A 17,784-nucleotide genomic window follows, 5' to 3' on the forward strand; every position below is an offset into this window, starting at 1 on the left:
GGTGGGAGAGCGCAGGGAGCCTCCGTCCCTGCGCGATCCCCCTCTATGCCGCTGTCACTACTGACAGCGGCATCAGAGGGGTTAAATGCCCGCGATCGGCGATAGCGCCGATCGTGGGCATTGCTGCGGGGTGTCAGCTGTCGTATACAGCTGACACCCGCACCCGATCACCGCGGCGCTCAGCGCGAGACCGCGTTGATCGGTGCGCCGTACTAGTACTGCTGCTGGCACTAATGCAGTGTCGGCAGCGCAGTACTAGTACGGCGCATGTCGCGAAGGGGTTATTTAGGCCGGTTTCACATGTCCTTTTTTCCGGTACCGGAAAAACCGGTACCGGAGGTGTCCATGTGTCCATGTGCTCACGTGACACATCAGTGTGGCACACATGCGGCAGCCGTGTGCCGCCCGTGTGCTGCCTGAGGACCACACGGACTGTGCAGGAGAGACAGCGCTACAGTAAGCGCATGTAATACAATATGCGCATATTCATCACTGTAATGAGCGGTAACTCGGAAGAGCAGGCTCCAGCACACATATAGCAGAGAGGGGTTTTTAATGGACCTGGTTCAAGTGCGGCGCCCCAGGGTCCAGGTCGTCGCAGTGGTATTGCTTTCCTCTCAAGGAGAGTGATGCTACGTTTGGAGGCAATGAAGGAGAACTCTTTGTCAGGTAACACAATGCATGCAACATGTTCACACTCCAGACCAGACGAGGGAGCTCTAAGCATGTTTAAGGTGAACTCCCCTAGAAGAACATTCTGATCTGGAGGGAAAGGGTTCAGTTCCTTTCAGAAAGACAGAAGGAAAGGAAGCATAGGAGCCGTGTAGCCTAAAGTGCTGCAGCTCATAGGAAAAAGATGGATAGAAAGCAGAGCATATTGCAGCAAGTGTAAAGGAAGTCGTAGTGCAGCGCCCCAGGGTTCTGGTCATTGTAGTAATGTCATTTTCCTCTAGGGAAGGGTGATATTACGTTTGGAGGCAAAGAAGGACAACTGAATCCAGGTATCACAAACATGCAACACATTTCACACTCCAGGCCACCAGGGGGAACTCTGCTCCTATTTACTAGGCACTCCTCACACTTAGGTAAAACTGGTTGCCTGGGGAGGAAGTTAGTTGGTTACTGGCTGAGCTTCGCTCAGTTAGTTGGTCTCTGACAGATGTAGGATCCTGTCAGAGATCGAGACAGAAGGACACAGAGCTGTGCCTGCCCTAAGTGCGGCAGCTTCTAGAAAGAGACACTGAAGGAGGACTGTATTGTAGAGAGGGTGAAGAAGTCATAGCAAAGGAGTGGATATCAGGGGAGTTCTGCCCTACACAGGCTGCCTCCTTATGAGGCACAGGATCCCGGTAGTCGGAACACCGAGGGAGCAATGATGCTTTATGCCTTGCTCCAGAGACCGGCAGGACAATTAATTTCATGTTACCTGTCCGCCCCTAAACCCAGGAGGCAAGGTGGCACCCCTTAGAGGCTGGGACATGATAGAGTCCTTGTAAAATGCCTCAAGCCACAGGTCATACGGGTTTGTCCTATCAATCTGGGGGACAGAGAGAGAGAGACATACCATCTACAACATCTGTGAGGACTTTATGAGAAGCTTAGCAGTAAGGTACTACAACACCACAGCGCTAGAGGAATGCTACTGATTTCTACCTGGACAAGGGGACTCTGGATTTGCCTCCAAACCGGCCGAACTCTGTCTGCCCTGTGGTCTGGTACACAGTATTGCCGCGTCCATAACAACGGCATAACAATAGGGTTAGGGGTGTGTAGGGGTTAGGGATGTGTTGGAATTGGGATTAGAGTTAGGGGTGTGTTGGGGTTAGGGGTGTGGTTAGGGTTGGGATTAGGGTTAGGGGTTTGTTGGGGTTAGGGTTGGAGTTAGACTTGGGGATTTCCACTGTTTAAGCACATCAGGGCCTCTGCAAATGTAACATGATGTTCGATCTCAATTGAAAAAATAAACGTGCTCCTTCCCTTCTGAGCTCTGCCCTGCGCCCAAACATTGGTTTACCCCCACATATGGGGTATCAGCGTACTCTTTTGCTGTCCAATTGTTCCTGTTACCCTTGGGAAAAGAAAAATAGGGGGGCTAAAAAATCATTTCTGTGGGAAAAAAAATGATTTTTTATTTCCACGGCTCTGTGCTATAAACTTTAGCGAAACACTTGGGAGTTCAAAGTTCTCACAACATATCTAGATAAGTTCCTTGGGGGGTCTAGTATCTAATATGGGGTCACTTGTGGGGTTTCTACTGTTTAGGTACATCAAGGGCTCTGCAAACGCAACGTGACGCCTGCAGACCATTCCATCAAAGTATGCATTCCAAAATGGCGCTCCTTCTCTTCCGAGCTCTGCCATGCACCCAAAAGGTGGTTCCCCCCTCATATGGGGTATCACCATACTTAGGAAAAATTACACAACAACTTTTGGGGTCCAATTTCTCCCGATATCCTTGGAAAAATACAAAATTTGGGGCTAAAATTCATTTTTGTAAAAAAATTTTTTTTTTTAATTTTCACGGCAGTACATTATAAATTTTAGTGAAACAATTGGGGGTTCAAAGTGCACACTACCATCTAGATAAGTTCCTTAGGTGGTCTAGTTTTCAAAATGGGGTCATTGTTTGAGGTTTCCACTGTTTAGGCACATCAGGGGCTCTCCAAATGCAACATGATGTCTGATCTCAATTTCAGCCAATTCTGCATTGAAAAAGTGAGACTGTGCTCCCTCCCTTCCGAGATCTGCCATGCGCCAAAACAGTGTTTTACCCCATATATGGGGTATCGGCGTACTCAGGACAAATTTTACAACATGTTTTGGGGTCCAATTTCTCCTGTTACCCTTGGTAAAATAAAACAAATTGCATCTGAATTAATTTTTTTGTCAAAAAAAGTTAAATGTTCAATTTTTTTTAAACATTCCAAAAATTCCTGTGAAGCACCTGAAGGGTTAATAAACTTCTTAAATGTGGTTTTGAGCACGTTAAGGGCTGCATTTTTTAGAATGGTGTAATTTTTTGGTAGTTATTATCATATAGACCCCTCAAAGTGATTTCAAATGTGATGTGGTCCCTAAAAACATGGTGTTGTAAAAATGAGAAATCGCTGGTCAACTTTTAACCCTTATAACTCCCTAACAAAAAAAAATTGGTTCCAAAATTGTGCTGATTTAAAATAGACATGTGGAAATGTTACTTGTTAAGTACTTTGTGTAACATATCTCTCTAATTTAAGGGCATGAAAATTCAAAGTTAGAAAATTACAAAATTTTCTACATTTTAACCAAATTTCAATTTTTTTCACAAATAAACGCAGGTAATATCAAAGAAATTTTACAACTATCATGAAGTACAATATGTCACAAGAAAACTTTGTCAGAATCACCAGGATTTGTTGACGTTTTCAAGAGTTATAACTTCATAAAGGGATAGTGGTCAGAATTGTAAAAAGTGGCCCAGTCATTATGTGTATGTTTGATTTTATTTTTATTGATTTATTTTGAATGGGGCAAAAGGGGGATGATTTGCACTTTTAAAATATTTTAATTAAACTATTTTTTTTTTACTTTTGGCATGCTTCAATAGTCTCCATAGGACTACATAGGCGATGGTCGGCTCTATGTAGTAGAATTGCTGACTTGCTATGAGCGCAGACCACTTGGTGGCGCTCTCAGCAATCTGGTACTGACAACCATAGAAGTCTCGAGGAGACCTCGGGATGTCATGCCGACACACCGGTGACCCACGATCACGTGACGCAGGTCACTGGTGTGCGAATTTCCCGTGCGATTGCCGCAAGCTCCATTTAAATGCCGCTGTCAGAGTTTGACAGTGACATTTAACTAGTTAGTATCCGCTGGTGGATCGCGATTCCACCCACGGCTATTGCGTTCACGTCAGCTGTTCAAAACAGCTGACATGTCTCGGAAAAGATATGGGCTAACCGCCGGAGCCCACATCAAAGAGAGAGATACCTTCATTGGCATACTATAATGCCCGATGTCGATAAAGGGTTAGAGAGCCATTGGTGGGCAACACACTATAATGAGTTAATTGACCAATCAATTCAAGCCTTATTAAAAATACATTTTAAAAAGTATGTTTCTAGTATTCAGCATTGTATTACATTGTTACTCCTACCCATAATTACAGGGCGAGCTAATATATACTGATGCCCGAGAAACTTTCTATCTATGTCATGCACATGTCTGACGGTGCTGTCATAATAAAGCTGAAACATGTGTGTTAACAATAGAATTCTTATATCCCTGCCAGCACATTTGACAGAACAGTTCTAAACATGATACTGATTACATTCTGTGTATTTCTTGAACATTCTGATCGTCACATCTGTCATTTTTATGAGATTAGCTTTGTTTCATTTTTTGCTTGTCATTTTTTCCTTTTACGAACACCTACTCCTGCAGTCTATGTAATCACTAGTTATTATGTGTCACTCATGGGTGGAAAGGATATCTGTCTCTTCTCTCCTAATCTTCTCAATATCATATGCTTTTGTGTTGAGAGATTGAGAATTATAAATGTTTGTCTGATAGAAGAGGTCCCGAAAGCTCACAGGATCCTATTTTTAATTTGTACAGTAGGAAAAAAGGCAATTTCGGTGGGAAAGTATAAAAAAAAGTGGCTGGATAATATAAATTATTGCAGCAAGTTCAGTAAAAGAGAAATTTCCAGAAAAAAAAAGAAAATCAAAGATCTTGAAATGTAGTTAGAGCACCTCTAAGAAGGGGAACAATGGGCCATATCGTATATACCCTGAGAGGGGAACAATGGGCAATATCGTATACACCCTGAGAGGGGAACAATGGGCCATATCGTATACACCCTGAGAGGGGTACAATGCGGTCTGTGAATTCTTATCCGCTTTTATAGTGGGTGGTGAAAAGCTATTATCAACTCTTCTCTACATAGGAACTGCATTGTAATCAAAGATCATACTTATGGAAGGCTCCAAACACCAAGTACTTATGTCCCAGGTGGTCACATTTGGCATCATGACAGACTTTAGGGCCGATTCATAAAACTTTAATGCCACAAAACATACTTTGAAAAATTGCAGAATGTTTGTGTAGTGTCGAGTTGCACAAAAACATTGTGATTTTATGTTTTCTGTGGATCAAATTGGGCTGAGCTGTGGAGGAGCCATATTTTACATCACAACTTCTACTGCAGTCTTTTTGTTGAGTAGCATTATTGATGTGGCACACATATATGTATGCCACTCCTAAGAAGTGTTGAATGCATTAGGTGGCATGAGCGTCTTAAGGACTTTGACACATCTTGTACTCCATCAAGGCTGGCGTAGTGCAAGCAGGGGCGGACACTGACAGCTTGGGGCCCCTGTGCAAGAAATTTGTCTGGGCCCCAAGCACTTTATTATACCTATATGGTTGGTAATGTTTACATGCCCTCAAGCACTTTGCTTTGGACTTTCCAGAGGATATTCCATCTTGGATATTATTATTAATGATTGTAACAGTAGTGGTATGAGGGACATTACCTAAGGCATGATTGCTATCTGTTATATAATATATATCATTCGCAATTTGGCAACCACATTTGAACTGTTTTAGATAGGAGGCATCATTATAATAACTTTTTTCTAAAAAAAAATATTGAATTTGGTTATATAAATAAAATATATATTTTAAACAATACATTCTGCTGCCTGTCCATTATTATGGGAGGCTTTGGTCTCTGCCATGTTTTATTGGCTGACTTGTATAAAAACAAGCTTAGCAGATGCTCACCAGAATTTTTATTGCAGGAAGGGCAGAATTTTTTTTAAAGTAGAAACTACTAAACCAATAGAAACATTTATTATTATCATGTAGCTGCCAAACATCATAATATGGGGACTGAGTGCTAAATCGACTATGGTGTTGGTCGGAGCTGTAGATGTTGGCAAAACCTAAACACCATACTATGTTGGGAAAACAAGAGTTGGGCAGATTTCAATATGTATAATCTTTCATCAGGGTGCAGAAGCTGTAGATTAATACTAGGGATTGGAGAATTGCTTCCTAAGACTTTGATCCATCAACCAAGTCAGTAGTCTGTGACCACTGGATGGCAGCCTGCGAATCCCCTTACCTCTTTGCTCTTCCAGCTCTTCTTTTGATTGACTAAACTGGCACAACATCATGTGTGCGTTAAATCGTAACATTGTGCCAGCCTGGCTAATGTAATCAAGAACTTGGAATGCTGAGAGGATATGTGTAGGCTTCCCATCCAGTGGTCACACATTACTTCCATGGCCGATGGACCAGTTTCCGGCAAGTCAATTTTCCCATCTCTAATTAATACGATTTCATTTTTTAAAACATTGTTGTGATTGTATGAACATGTATGGATCCAAGCTTACGTGTATGGAGGACTATATTTATTTAAAGGATACCTAATTGGGCTCTTTAAGATTTTAGACACAAAAGAGTAACAAGCAATTCATGTGTCCTTAATCTGGATTCAAATGTGTTAAGGTCACTGTTCACCCTTATCAATGACCTTTGTATTTCCTTTGGACAGTCCATGTCTTTTTTTTATCCAGCCCAGAAAGAAAGAGTGTATATACTTACGAACAAGAATTCCCTAAATAATGGGAGTTAGGATAAAAGCTGAAATACTGGATCCTCATTGTAAAAGTATTAAGCTGTACAACAAACAAACAAATATACTTTCGTTATTTTTCACACAAATCCAATTATAGAGAAGAATTGGAAATCACTTAAAAGAGAATCAAATTAGTGAAGAAGTGTAAAAAGAAAGCTTAAACATCAACAACGACCAGCATAATTATAGTGAGGGATATTATCCGTGGTGATTGTTTTAGAAGAAAGATAAAAGAAAGCAGTTAAAGAACTAATCAGTAATATTAGCCGTAATATATTAGACGTGTTTGCGCCAATTTTTTTGTCTGAAAAAAACGCAAATTAGCTCACGAAATACCGAGGTCACGACACCATCTGCAAAATCTCCTATATAAAATCTTATAATGTATTTATATATTGTCTGGATAATTTGGTTAATAAAATGAAACATTAGTTTTAATAGGTTTTATGGTCTCAGCACAACTTAGCTTCGTCTTCCTTCCAGCTGTTGTCACCAGATGCTATCCTTCTTTCTTAAACGTTCACGAGATGGAGACTCAGGAATAGATTTCTCAGTGCTAGACTGTAAGCTCTTGGGTACAGAATGATGAAGGTTAGTTTTTCACTGCTATAAGGCCTAATCCACAGATGGTGGAATCTACTTGTCTTACATCTATACTTTGCACTGACATGGAAGGTATATTCTTCCTCAGATATGTAATAGTTCCAAATGAAATATGATTTATCATTTTTTCATGTAAATATTTTTTGGAACATTAACTTGATTTTGATTCTTTGAAAGCTGAGGAATAAATGAATAGTGACAATCCAGAATGTTCTGTTTATTTTTATTAATGTCTTCAATCTGATGATTGGCATGTTTGTTTACTCTAATACACCTAGTTGTTGTAGCTCTTTCTTGTCTGTGCATTAAGCCACGTTTTCTCCCATCTGTCTAAAATAAGATCATTTCATGGGCCTCTATGTGCACAAAGCAGGTCCTTAAGATATGATTTGATGAGTTTTTGCTATGAGGAACTCAACAGGTCTAAACAATGCCCCGACTTTAACCCCATTCAACACATTTGGGATAAATTAGAAATGCAGTGGTGAATCAGACTTTTATCATGTGTCTGATTTCACAAATACTGTTTTGGCTGAACAGACAAAAATTCATTTATACACTCAGAAATCTTGTGGCAAGCCTTCCTAGAAGATTGGAGGCTATTATCACTGCTAAAAAGGAAATGGACTCCATTATAGCAACCATAGATCTAATAGGAAGCTCAACAAGCTCATATAGGTATTATATACTGTAACTAGAGATAGGCACATTTATTCATGTGGAATTGAATTCTACTAGAATTTAAAAAAAAAACCTTCATTTTGGAGAATACAATTTGTTTTGTAATTTACTTCATGTGAATGCAGCAAGATGGAGGCCAGCTGCGGTCTCCATCTTGCTGAACTTCATTTACCTTACTGCTCATCTCTCCAGTCACTCGTCCTGCTCCTTAAGGTACCTTCACACATAGCGACCCTGCAGCGATACCGACAACGATGTCGATCGCTTCAGCGTCGCTGTTTGGTCGCTGGAGAGCTGTCACACAGACAGCTCTCCAGCGACCAACGATCCCGAGGTCCCCGGTAACCAGGGTAAACATCGGGTTACTAAGCGCAGGGCCGCGCTTAGTAACCCGATGTTTACCATGGTTACCAGTGTAAACATTAAAAAAACAAACACTACATACTTACCTTCCTCCGGCGCTCTGCTTTCCTCTGCACTGTCAGCGCCGGTCAGCCAGAAAGCAGAGCGGTGACGTCACCGCTGTGCTTTCCGGCTGGCCAGTGCTGACACAGGATGCAGGAGGAGTGCAGAGAAGCAGAGCGCCAGGGACAGACAGCTGAAGGTAAGTATGTAGTGTTTGTTTTTTTAATGTTTACACTGGTAACCAGGGTAAACATCGGGTTACTAAGCGCGGCCCTGCGCTTAGTAACCCGATCTTTACACTGGTTACCAGTGAAGACATCGCTGGATTGGCATCACACACGCCGATCCAGCGATGTCAGCGGGAAGTCCAGCGGCAAAATAAAGTGCTGGACTTTCCTCAGCGACCAACGATCTCCCAGCAGGGGCCTGATCGTTGGTCGCTGTCACACAGAACGATTTCCTTAACGATATCATAGCTACGTCACAAAAAGCAACGATATCATTAACGATATCGTTATGTGTGACGGTACCTTTACTGCTGAGACTAAAAAGCACAGACTCAAGGATTTAAACCAAGTTGCATGACAATGCCTTTGGAATTGAAAGCCAATGGTTGCCACGAGGATTGAAGTTAATTTTCTCCCAGTAGCTGAACTTTCAGTAAGGTGGCCAGACAGCATTGTCTCTATATCTGCAGGAAAGTAACATTTGGGGACATGACAAGGACACTTTAATGCAAATAGCTTGCAATCATGAGTTTCATGCTTTGAAAACTGACCACCTTCGATAGATTGCAGAGGAGGCGAGTAACCTCTGATATTGAAAATGGAGAGAGTTTTTTGTCACAAGGTAGAATTAAACGTTGCTTGTTTTTACAGGCGGTTTGCAATTTTACTTATTTCAGAAAATGAGAAAACTCTTTTAATTTCTTAATTTCCCTTTAAGCATCATATGGCACACAATTTATTGAGGAAATGTGCAGTCAGCTCAAAGCCATATCAATAAAGTTATAGTATAGGCACAAGGTTGATGGTCACCAGATGTTGCTTAAGACATTAACTTTTTAAACCTTTAAATCTACAAAGCAAAAAACAATTTACCTTTTGTAATGTACTTCTCTAAAATAAACCAAAGTAACAAATATTTTTTTTTTCCATAGCAAACTGTGGAGGACCTGTTGAATTATGGGAACCAAACAGTACATTTAGCTCTCCAAACTACCCACAGAACTATCCCAATCTTGCATCATGTAAGTTACAGCAAACGCACCATTTTTATTCTATATAATGAACTTTTAAATATCAAATATTTAATGAACCTTAAGGAGGAAATTAGCATTTGTCATTTTTCTGGTGATTGGGTTTTTGAGCAAAATTGTAGAATAAAGTCATTATGTTATCCACAACTGGTTATGGCTCTTGGAAGACCTTAATAAGATAAATAAATTTTAATTAACTTTCTAAAATGTTCTGTATTAATAGAATACACTTTACAGTACTATTTTAGAAGCACTCACAGTAGGCTCATAAATACTTCAAGATAAGATTCTATTGTATTGAATTAGTAATAGGATATGCCAAAAAGAAGGTGCAAGTTTAATGTATGGTAGTTTGCAGCAATGAATACTCAATGTAAAGAAAGCCAATATAAATAGTAGTGTTACATTAGAGAACTTATCTTTTGATGACGGCCAAATAACTTATGAACTTAATGTTTTTGGCACTGGATACATTTGTGTGTGGAGCGTAATGTAAACTTCTGTACTTTATCTGCAATATAATTCTCTACTGGAATTAACTGTAAAAGGGGTTGTTCCACCTAAAGGTACCGTTACACTAAGCGACTTAGCAACGATCACGATCAGCGATACGACCTGGCCGTGATCGTTGGTAAGTCGTTGTGTGGTCGCTGGGGAGCTGTCACACTGACAGCTCTCTCCAGCGACCAACGATCAGGGGAACAACTTCGGCATCGTTGAAACTGTCTTCAGTGATGCTGAAGTCCCCCTGCAGCACCCGGGTAACCAGGGTAAACATCGGGTTACTAAGTGCAGGGCCGCGCCTAGTAACCCGATATTTACCCTGGTGACGTCACAGCTGTGCTCTGCTTTACGGCCGGTGCTGACACAGTCAGTGCAGGGAAGCTGACGGCGGGGGACATGACAGACATCAGAATGTGAGTATGTAGAGTTTTTTTTTTTAACTTTTACAATGGTAACCAGGTTAAATATCAGGTTACTAAGCGTGGCCCTGCACTTAGTAACCCAATGTTTACCCTGGTTACAAGTGAACACATTGCTGGATCAGCGTCACACATGCCGATCCAGCGATGACAGCAGGTGATCAGCGACCAAAAAAAGGTCCTGGTCATTCCCCAATGACCAACAATCTCCCAGCAGGGGCCTGATCGTTGGTCGCTGTCACACATAACGAGATCGTTAGCGGGATCGTTGCTACCTCACAAAAAGTGTGCCGTTGCAATGATATTGTTAACGATATCGTTATGTGTGAAGGTACTTTTAGGCTACAAGTCAAAAATAAGGACCACCACATCTAAGCTAGTGTGAACAGGTGCTAACCAAAAAAAATATAACTTGGAAAAACTATAAGGTTGCTCTTTGTTTGACTACTCTAGAGCACTGAAACTGAATTACTTCCATAGAAAATGGGGAAAAAAAGAAAAATGCTATTTAATGTATATACGAAATATGAATCTGCAAAATTGCCATAAAAAATTACATCTGAAAAGAAGGAACTTAGAGCATAGATTGGCTAATATATTTTTAGATTGGTTGGCACCTGTTCACACTAACTTAGATGTGCTGGTCCTTTTTCTCTATTTGTATCAAACCCTTTTTGGACATGTGCACTACTACTCCCATCAGTCACAAGTGATTTCAAGTAGTTAGCTGGTCCACTCCTGACCCATAAATTGAAGTTTTTTTTGCCAAGGAGAAGTGACATATCAGGACAGGGACTCAACTTTGAGGGACGCCTTGACGTTGGCAGTTGGGCTCACATATATTAGCCAATCTATGCGCTACGTACCTTCTTTTCCACTGTAATCTTTTAGAGTAATCATTCTTATTCATGATGCAACCTTATAGTTTTCAAGTTAGGTTATTAGTCTGCAGTTATTCTATGCAGACTTGAGTACCCTCACAGACCACTCACTTTCTCCTTTTAAGGATTCTCCGGTGCCATGTAACCACAAGTATTTGACTTCCATGCTTCCCGGCCACATTCCGACTAGACTGTAGCTGGCCTAAATCAATAAATGTGGATTCAAACAGACTCTGTACATATAGTTGGCACGTCACTGCATGTATGCAAATCACATATTTGTGGTTATGCACCTGCAGCTCCTTTCACCAGCACTGGATAATCCTCAAAGCGCGCAGTGAGTGCAACGTGAGGATTCACTTGTCAGCAGTCACAAAGATTGGTCACAGACTTGTAACCTAAGGCTTGACAACTCCTTTATTCACAAGTGCAAACAACACACTGTGAATAAAAGTCTAAAGATACCTGTGCACCTTGCTTAGCTGACGAGTCTGTTGACTTCCCCATACAAATGAGCTCTTGGCTCAGTTCATATATTCTCATTGAAAGAGAAGAGCAAGTTGTTTCCAGATACTTCTGCCGGTGACTTATCTAAATGGGAAAGAAAAGGATTGGGCTTTTAGTTCTGCCCAATTCTTCTCTCCTCCTACATCATCTGTTGGAGGAGAGTAAGGAGATATCATATAATCAGGCAATCTTCAGCTTGGGTCACACAACAGTATCCAAGAGAATCAAGCCGATTATGCTGATCAACTCTAATCAACTCTCATGAGAGTTTGATCGGAGTTTGATCACAGTGTGATCTGATTTTGTTGGATGTGAAGATGGACAAAAAATGTTCTCCATCTTGCCAGTCGGAGAAAATCAGATGCCATTCTAGGGCAGCCCTATGTTTACAACTCATTGACTTGAATTGCCGAGTGCGGTCCAATAATTGGATCCAACTTGGGCATGCTGAGAATTTTTCCTTGGACCGAGTCAGTCTGAGGAAAAAGTCAGACATATGAATGGTCTCATAGAATAACATTAGTCCAAGTGCCATCCAACGTTTTGTTGGATCACATTTGAACTGAAAATACGATCATGAGCACAAGCCCACACTGAAATAGTTGAGTTCGGCCATCTTTTTGATCTAATATGTATGTACAGTAGAGTGAGCAGAATGGTTTCTGCCAACTAGTAGTATCCCTTTAAAGTATTACTTTTTGAGTTGAGAGAAGACTTTGGATACACAAGGGAAGATAGATAGGAAAAGCTGAAGCAGCACGTAAACCCTTGCCATTCAAACTGTGATATATTGAGGAATGTCCGTGCCGCAGCTGAGTCCGGAAGCATATAATTACCAAACAGAGTCTGGTAATACATTCTCCACATCAGCATGAGAGAAGATATTTTGGAAAAGCTAATTAAGTTGTATCCGAGGCTTCCACATTCTATCAAATCCTTTATATTTTAGATGATGAAATTCATTAACCAGTCCATCAATATGAACTAAATCATTCTCCGCTATAACGAGTGAGGTTGGGATAAAAATAAAAAATTAAAAACAGCATCCGGCCACTGACAATAATAATGAGTAATAACCTCGCAGTCCTTTTCTTCTCTTTAGTAATGGGGATGTTTTTGCAACGTACTGTTTGGAATAAAAGACTACAACTTGGTTTTTAACATCAATTAACTTTTCAAAAAAGCTGACAAGTCTCTGACAGTAAAATACTAATATTCTAACAATCCAGAAAGTTTTCTCTTCATTTTTTATTTTTTAAAGATCCTTCAACTTCATGAAGGAATAAGCGCTGACGTGGTGCTCTAACCTTTGTAGACCTATTATTTTTATCATTCGTTTTCAACAAAAAGTCTCTGAAAGAAAAAGTGCGAGGTTTATGCAAAATGTGTAGACGTAGACTAGAGTTAACTATTGATGTGCCTGTCTTCCTTTAGGATTCAGTCCTGATAATTGAATACAAAAATATTCATTACTCTTTTAGGTAAATATTCCCTGCTATAAAGGATTTTCTCGTGAAAATGAGAATGATGGGAAATGTCTGAACATAATTTACTGCTTTATCTTTCATAATTAAAGTTTGGGGGATGATTGTTTCACAGAAAACATATGCTGTTTTCCAAAAGATATCATAACAAAGCAGATAAATTATGCACAGAGTTGACCAAATGTTACATGCTGTACAGTATTAATGTAATAGGTTTGTTTTAGGAGATCAATCAATTCGAATAGGCATCAAATGCCAGTATTTGTGCAAGCCAATGTGGGTCCCAATGGCTACCTGATGTTTACCCCATACTAAGAATATAAAAGCAGGATGCTCCATAATCCATACTGCAGAAATCCTTAAAGAGAATCTGCCAGAAAGTACACTCACAGCAGATACTACCTCATCTAAGAGCAGCATGATGTAGACAAAGAGACTCTAAATCCAAAGTTGCATTGCTTAGTTTTCTTGGTGCAGCCATTCTGATACAGAGTTTTTAGATGTAGTAATGCAGCAGAGCTGAGAAAGCTAGCCCCGCCCACACCACAGCTGACGCCGCCCACACCAGAGTCTCTGTACATTGTCAGAATATCAGAGCCAAACAAGTCGGCTCATGACAAGGTCTATCAGTTTGGAAAAGACAGCCGTGCAGGTGGCTTGTTTGATTCGTACTAGTGAGATAACAGACGTTCATGCAAGCAATGTCTGAGCCATGTAACCTGAGTCTGAAATGGTAAACCAAAAAAAAGGTGAAGAAGCCTCAACTCATCATAAAAAGTATCCGCTCGAGTTTGAAAACAAGTACAGAATGTGGACAGTAGGATATTGGAAACGGTAGATTTGGAGCGATGAGATGAAAGTCGATAGACTAGTCTCTGATGGGTGCAAATGGATCGGGAAGAAACAAGGGAAAAAGGGGTTAATGGATTGAGAAATTGAAGAAACTGTCAAGTTTAGTGGAGGAAGCCTCATGATATGGGGTTGTTTCACAGCCAAAGGTGTTGGATACTAAACCAGAATCAATGGTGTTCTCAATGCTGAGCTATATGTATGAGAGTATCCTACAAGATGATTTACTACGTACATTCAAGAACTGTGGGTATGAAAAGGGTGATATAGTGTTGCAGTATGGCTATAAAATGATGATAGTCTCACGTTGGAAGCAGTAGTTGATGAGATATGCAGCCTGAAAGCCAAAAGTTCAAAACATTGTTACCCTTTTGGTAATTTGTGTATGACTAATTGTTGTCCTGTGTACAGAATCTCCCACCTGAAGGGATCTGTGCAGCTCCTCTAGAGTGACCACAGACCTCTTGGCTGCTTCTCTAATTAGTGTTCTCCTTGCTTTAGAAGTCAGTTAAGGTGGAAGAATTTGAAAGGTTTGCATTTGTGCCATATCACTTCCATTTTTGAATTATGGATTGAATAGTTTGTGAGCTGTTCAGAGCTATTTTTTTTCATTACCTAACCCTGCTTTACTCTTTTCTAGAACTTTATCCCTTACCTTAAGGATGTGCTCCTTGGTTTTCTTTAAGCTATTTGATCCCTAATTATCTCAAACAAACCTCTGAGGCCCTCACGGAGCAGCTGTAGTTATACTAAGAATAAGTTACACACAGGCAGACTCGGTTTACTAATTATGTGATTTGTGGTTACAATTTGCCACTCATGACTTTATTTAGGCTTATCAGACTACAGGGGGCTGAATACAAATGCACGTCACAATGTTCAGATTTATATTTTTAAAATATTTAGAAAATCCTGTATCATTTCCATTGCACTTAACAAATACTTGCTACTTTATGTTGGTATATCGCAAAAAATCCTAATAAAACACATTTTAATTTGTGGGTGCAATGTAAGAAAATATGGAAAAGTTTACAGGGTAAAAATTAAAAATGTAGATTTAAATGTTCTTTTAAATAAATATTATTATTATACCTAGTTTCCTTTTTCTTTTTCGCTAGGTATATGGTATCTGAATGCAGCTGAAGGACACAATATCCAGCTGCATTTTCAAGCATTTGATCTGGAGAGTATATATGATGTTGTCGAAGTGAGAGACGGCAGAGGATCCGATTCCTTGTTGCTGGGCAAGTATCCATTCTTTGCTGAGTTCTTAGTTTCCGAAGCTTTTGTTGTATACCGTAGATTTCTTGTGAGTGCTGTGAATTATTACAAAGTAACAGTTACAGTAGCTGCAAGATTTCATGCTGTCACTGATGAAGAACTGAAACAAACCACCAGACACTGAAGAGCAGAGTTTGCGGCTGAACGTCCAACTCATAAAAAGCAGGTCGTAAAGTTCAGCGCTCCTTTGATTTGCTCACTTCTTAGAAGAGGCATGTAGGCAAATTATAATTCAGAAGATGTGAAACTCATAGATAACCTGAAAGTCTAGTGGTGTATTGCTTGTTAACCCAGCAAAATAATGGCATCAGAAAATGGAGAATGTACATGTTTATGTGACTCTATGACCTGTCAAATCCCTGAGGTGGACACAGTTTAAAGTACTTGCCCAGGGAGACTATTAAGAAATGGTTGAAGAATTCTTTTTATGCATACTGTATATATTTTATAGCTTTTTTTCCCCACCATAATGTTGTATTGAATTTTTCTAGTCTTTACTTTATTTGATGTCGAATCTTCTAGTTGTAAGAGTTTTTTGTTTTCGATCTATAACATAAGAATGATTGGAAGAGTTTGTATATTATTTAGAAGTCTTGTGTAAAAAAAAGTGCTCAATGGGGTTAATGATCCTTTCCAGAAGTAGAACAGAATTAAAAGATATGAAAACAGTTTTAGAGTTTAAGTTAAATTAGACAATTGCATGTTTTTATTCGTACCTAATATATACAGTACAGACCAAAAGATTGGACACACCTTCTCATTTAAAGATTTTTCTGTATTTTCAAGATGATGAAAATTGTACATTCACACTGAAGGCATCAAAACTATGAATTAACCCATGTGGAATTATATACTTAACAAAAAAGTGTGAAACAACTGAAATTATGTCTTATATTCTAGGTTCTTGAAAGTAGCCACCTTTTGCTTTGATGACTGCTTTGCACACTCTTGGCATTCTCTTGATGAGCTTCAAGAGGTAGTCACTGGGAATGGTCTTCCAACAATCTTGAAGGAGTTCCCAGAGATGCTTAGCACTTGTTGGCCCTTTTGCCTTCACTCAGTGGTCCAGCTCACCCCAAACCATCTCTATTGTGTCCAGGTCTGGTGACTGTGGAGGCCAGGTCATCTGGAGTAGCACCCCATCACTCTCCTTCTTGGTCACCAAGCCCTTACACAGCCTGGAGGTGTGTTTAGGGTCATTGTCCTGTTGAAAAATAAATGATGGTCCAACTAAACGCAAACCGGATGGAATAGCATGCTGCTGCAAGATGCTGTGGTAGCCATGCTGGTTCAGTATGCCTTCAATTTTGAATAAATCCCCAACAAGGTCACCAGCAAATCACCCCTACACCATCACACCTCCTCCTCCATGCTTCACGGTGGGAACCAGGCATGTAGAGTCCATACGTTCACCTTTTCTGCGTCGCACAAAGACACGGTGGTTGGAACCAAAGATCTCAAATTTGGACTCATCAGACCAAAGCACAGATTTCCACTGGTCTAATGTCCATTGTTGTGAGTTCTGTTTTTGGGCTCCCTCTGGTGGTTACTGATGGTACTGGGTGACTTGTCTTTCCTGGGTCTCTGGGTTCCACCTGTTCCATCAGGATATGGGAGTTTCCTATTTAACCTGGCTTTGCTGGCATTTCCTCGCCGGTTACCAATGTATCCAGTGTGTCTTGTTACCTCTGCTTCCTGCTCCTAGAACCTTCTGGTCAAGCTAAGTTTGGATTTTCCTGTTTTGGTGTTTTGCTTTATTTGGTTTTTTAGTCCAGCCTGCAGATATGTGATTATTGCTGCTGGTTGCTCTAGTGGGCTGAAATTGCTCCTCATGTACCATGAGTTGGCACATGAGTTCAAGTAATTTCAGGATGGTTTTTTGAAGGGTTTTTCGCTGACCGCGCAGTTCACTTTTGTATCCTCTGCTATCTAGCTTTAGCGGGCCTCATTTTGCTGAAACTGTTTTCATACTGCGTATGTGCTTTCCTCTCATTTCACCGTCATTATATGTGGGGGGCTGCTATTTTTGTGGGGTATTTCTCTGGAGGCAAGAGAGGTCTGTGTTTCTTCTAATAGGGGAAGTTAGATCTTCGGCTGGAGCGAGACGTCTAGGATCATCGTAGGCACGTTCCCCGGCTACTTTTATTTGTGTGTTGGGTTCAGGGTCGCGGTCAGCTCAGGTTCCATCGCCCTAGAGCTTGTTTGTATCTGTGCTTGTCCTTTAGTGATCCCCTGCCATTGGGATCATGACAGTATAACCGGCCCACAAAGTGTTAATTGT

The 17,784-nt window shown here is 40.5% G+C and overlaps 1 protein-coding gene across 1 annotated transcript in view; it reads left to right on the forward strand.

The window, feature by feature from the left end:
- The window catches only part of TMPRSS15 (transmembrane serine protease 15), a 459,995-nt gene that overhangs the window by 221,628 nt on the left and 220,583 nt on the right, over positions 1–17,784 (forward strand). Inside the window, exons 14-15 of the mRNA XM_069760884.1 lie at positions 9,480–9,569; positions 15,341–15,466. Coding sequence (XP_069616985.1) covers positions 9,480–9,569; positions 15,341–15,466 — 216 coding nt within the window. The remainder of the gene's footprint in view (positions 1–9,479; positions 9,570–15,340; positions 15,467–17,784) is intronic.

The sequence above is a fragment of the Ranitomeya imitator genome, chromosome 3 (assembly GCF_032444005.1).
Source record: "Ranitomeya imitator isolate aRanImi1 chromosome 3, aRanImi1.pri, whole genome shotgun sequence".
Taxonomy (NCBI): Eukaryota; Metazoa; Chordata; class Amphibia; order Anura; family Dendrobatidae; genus Ranitomeya; species Ranitomeya imitator.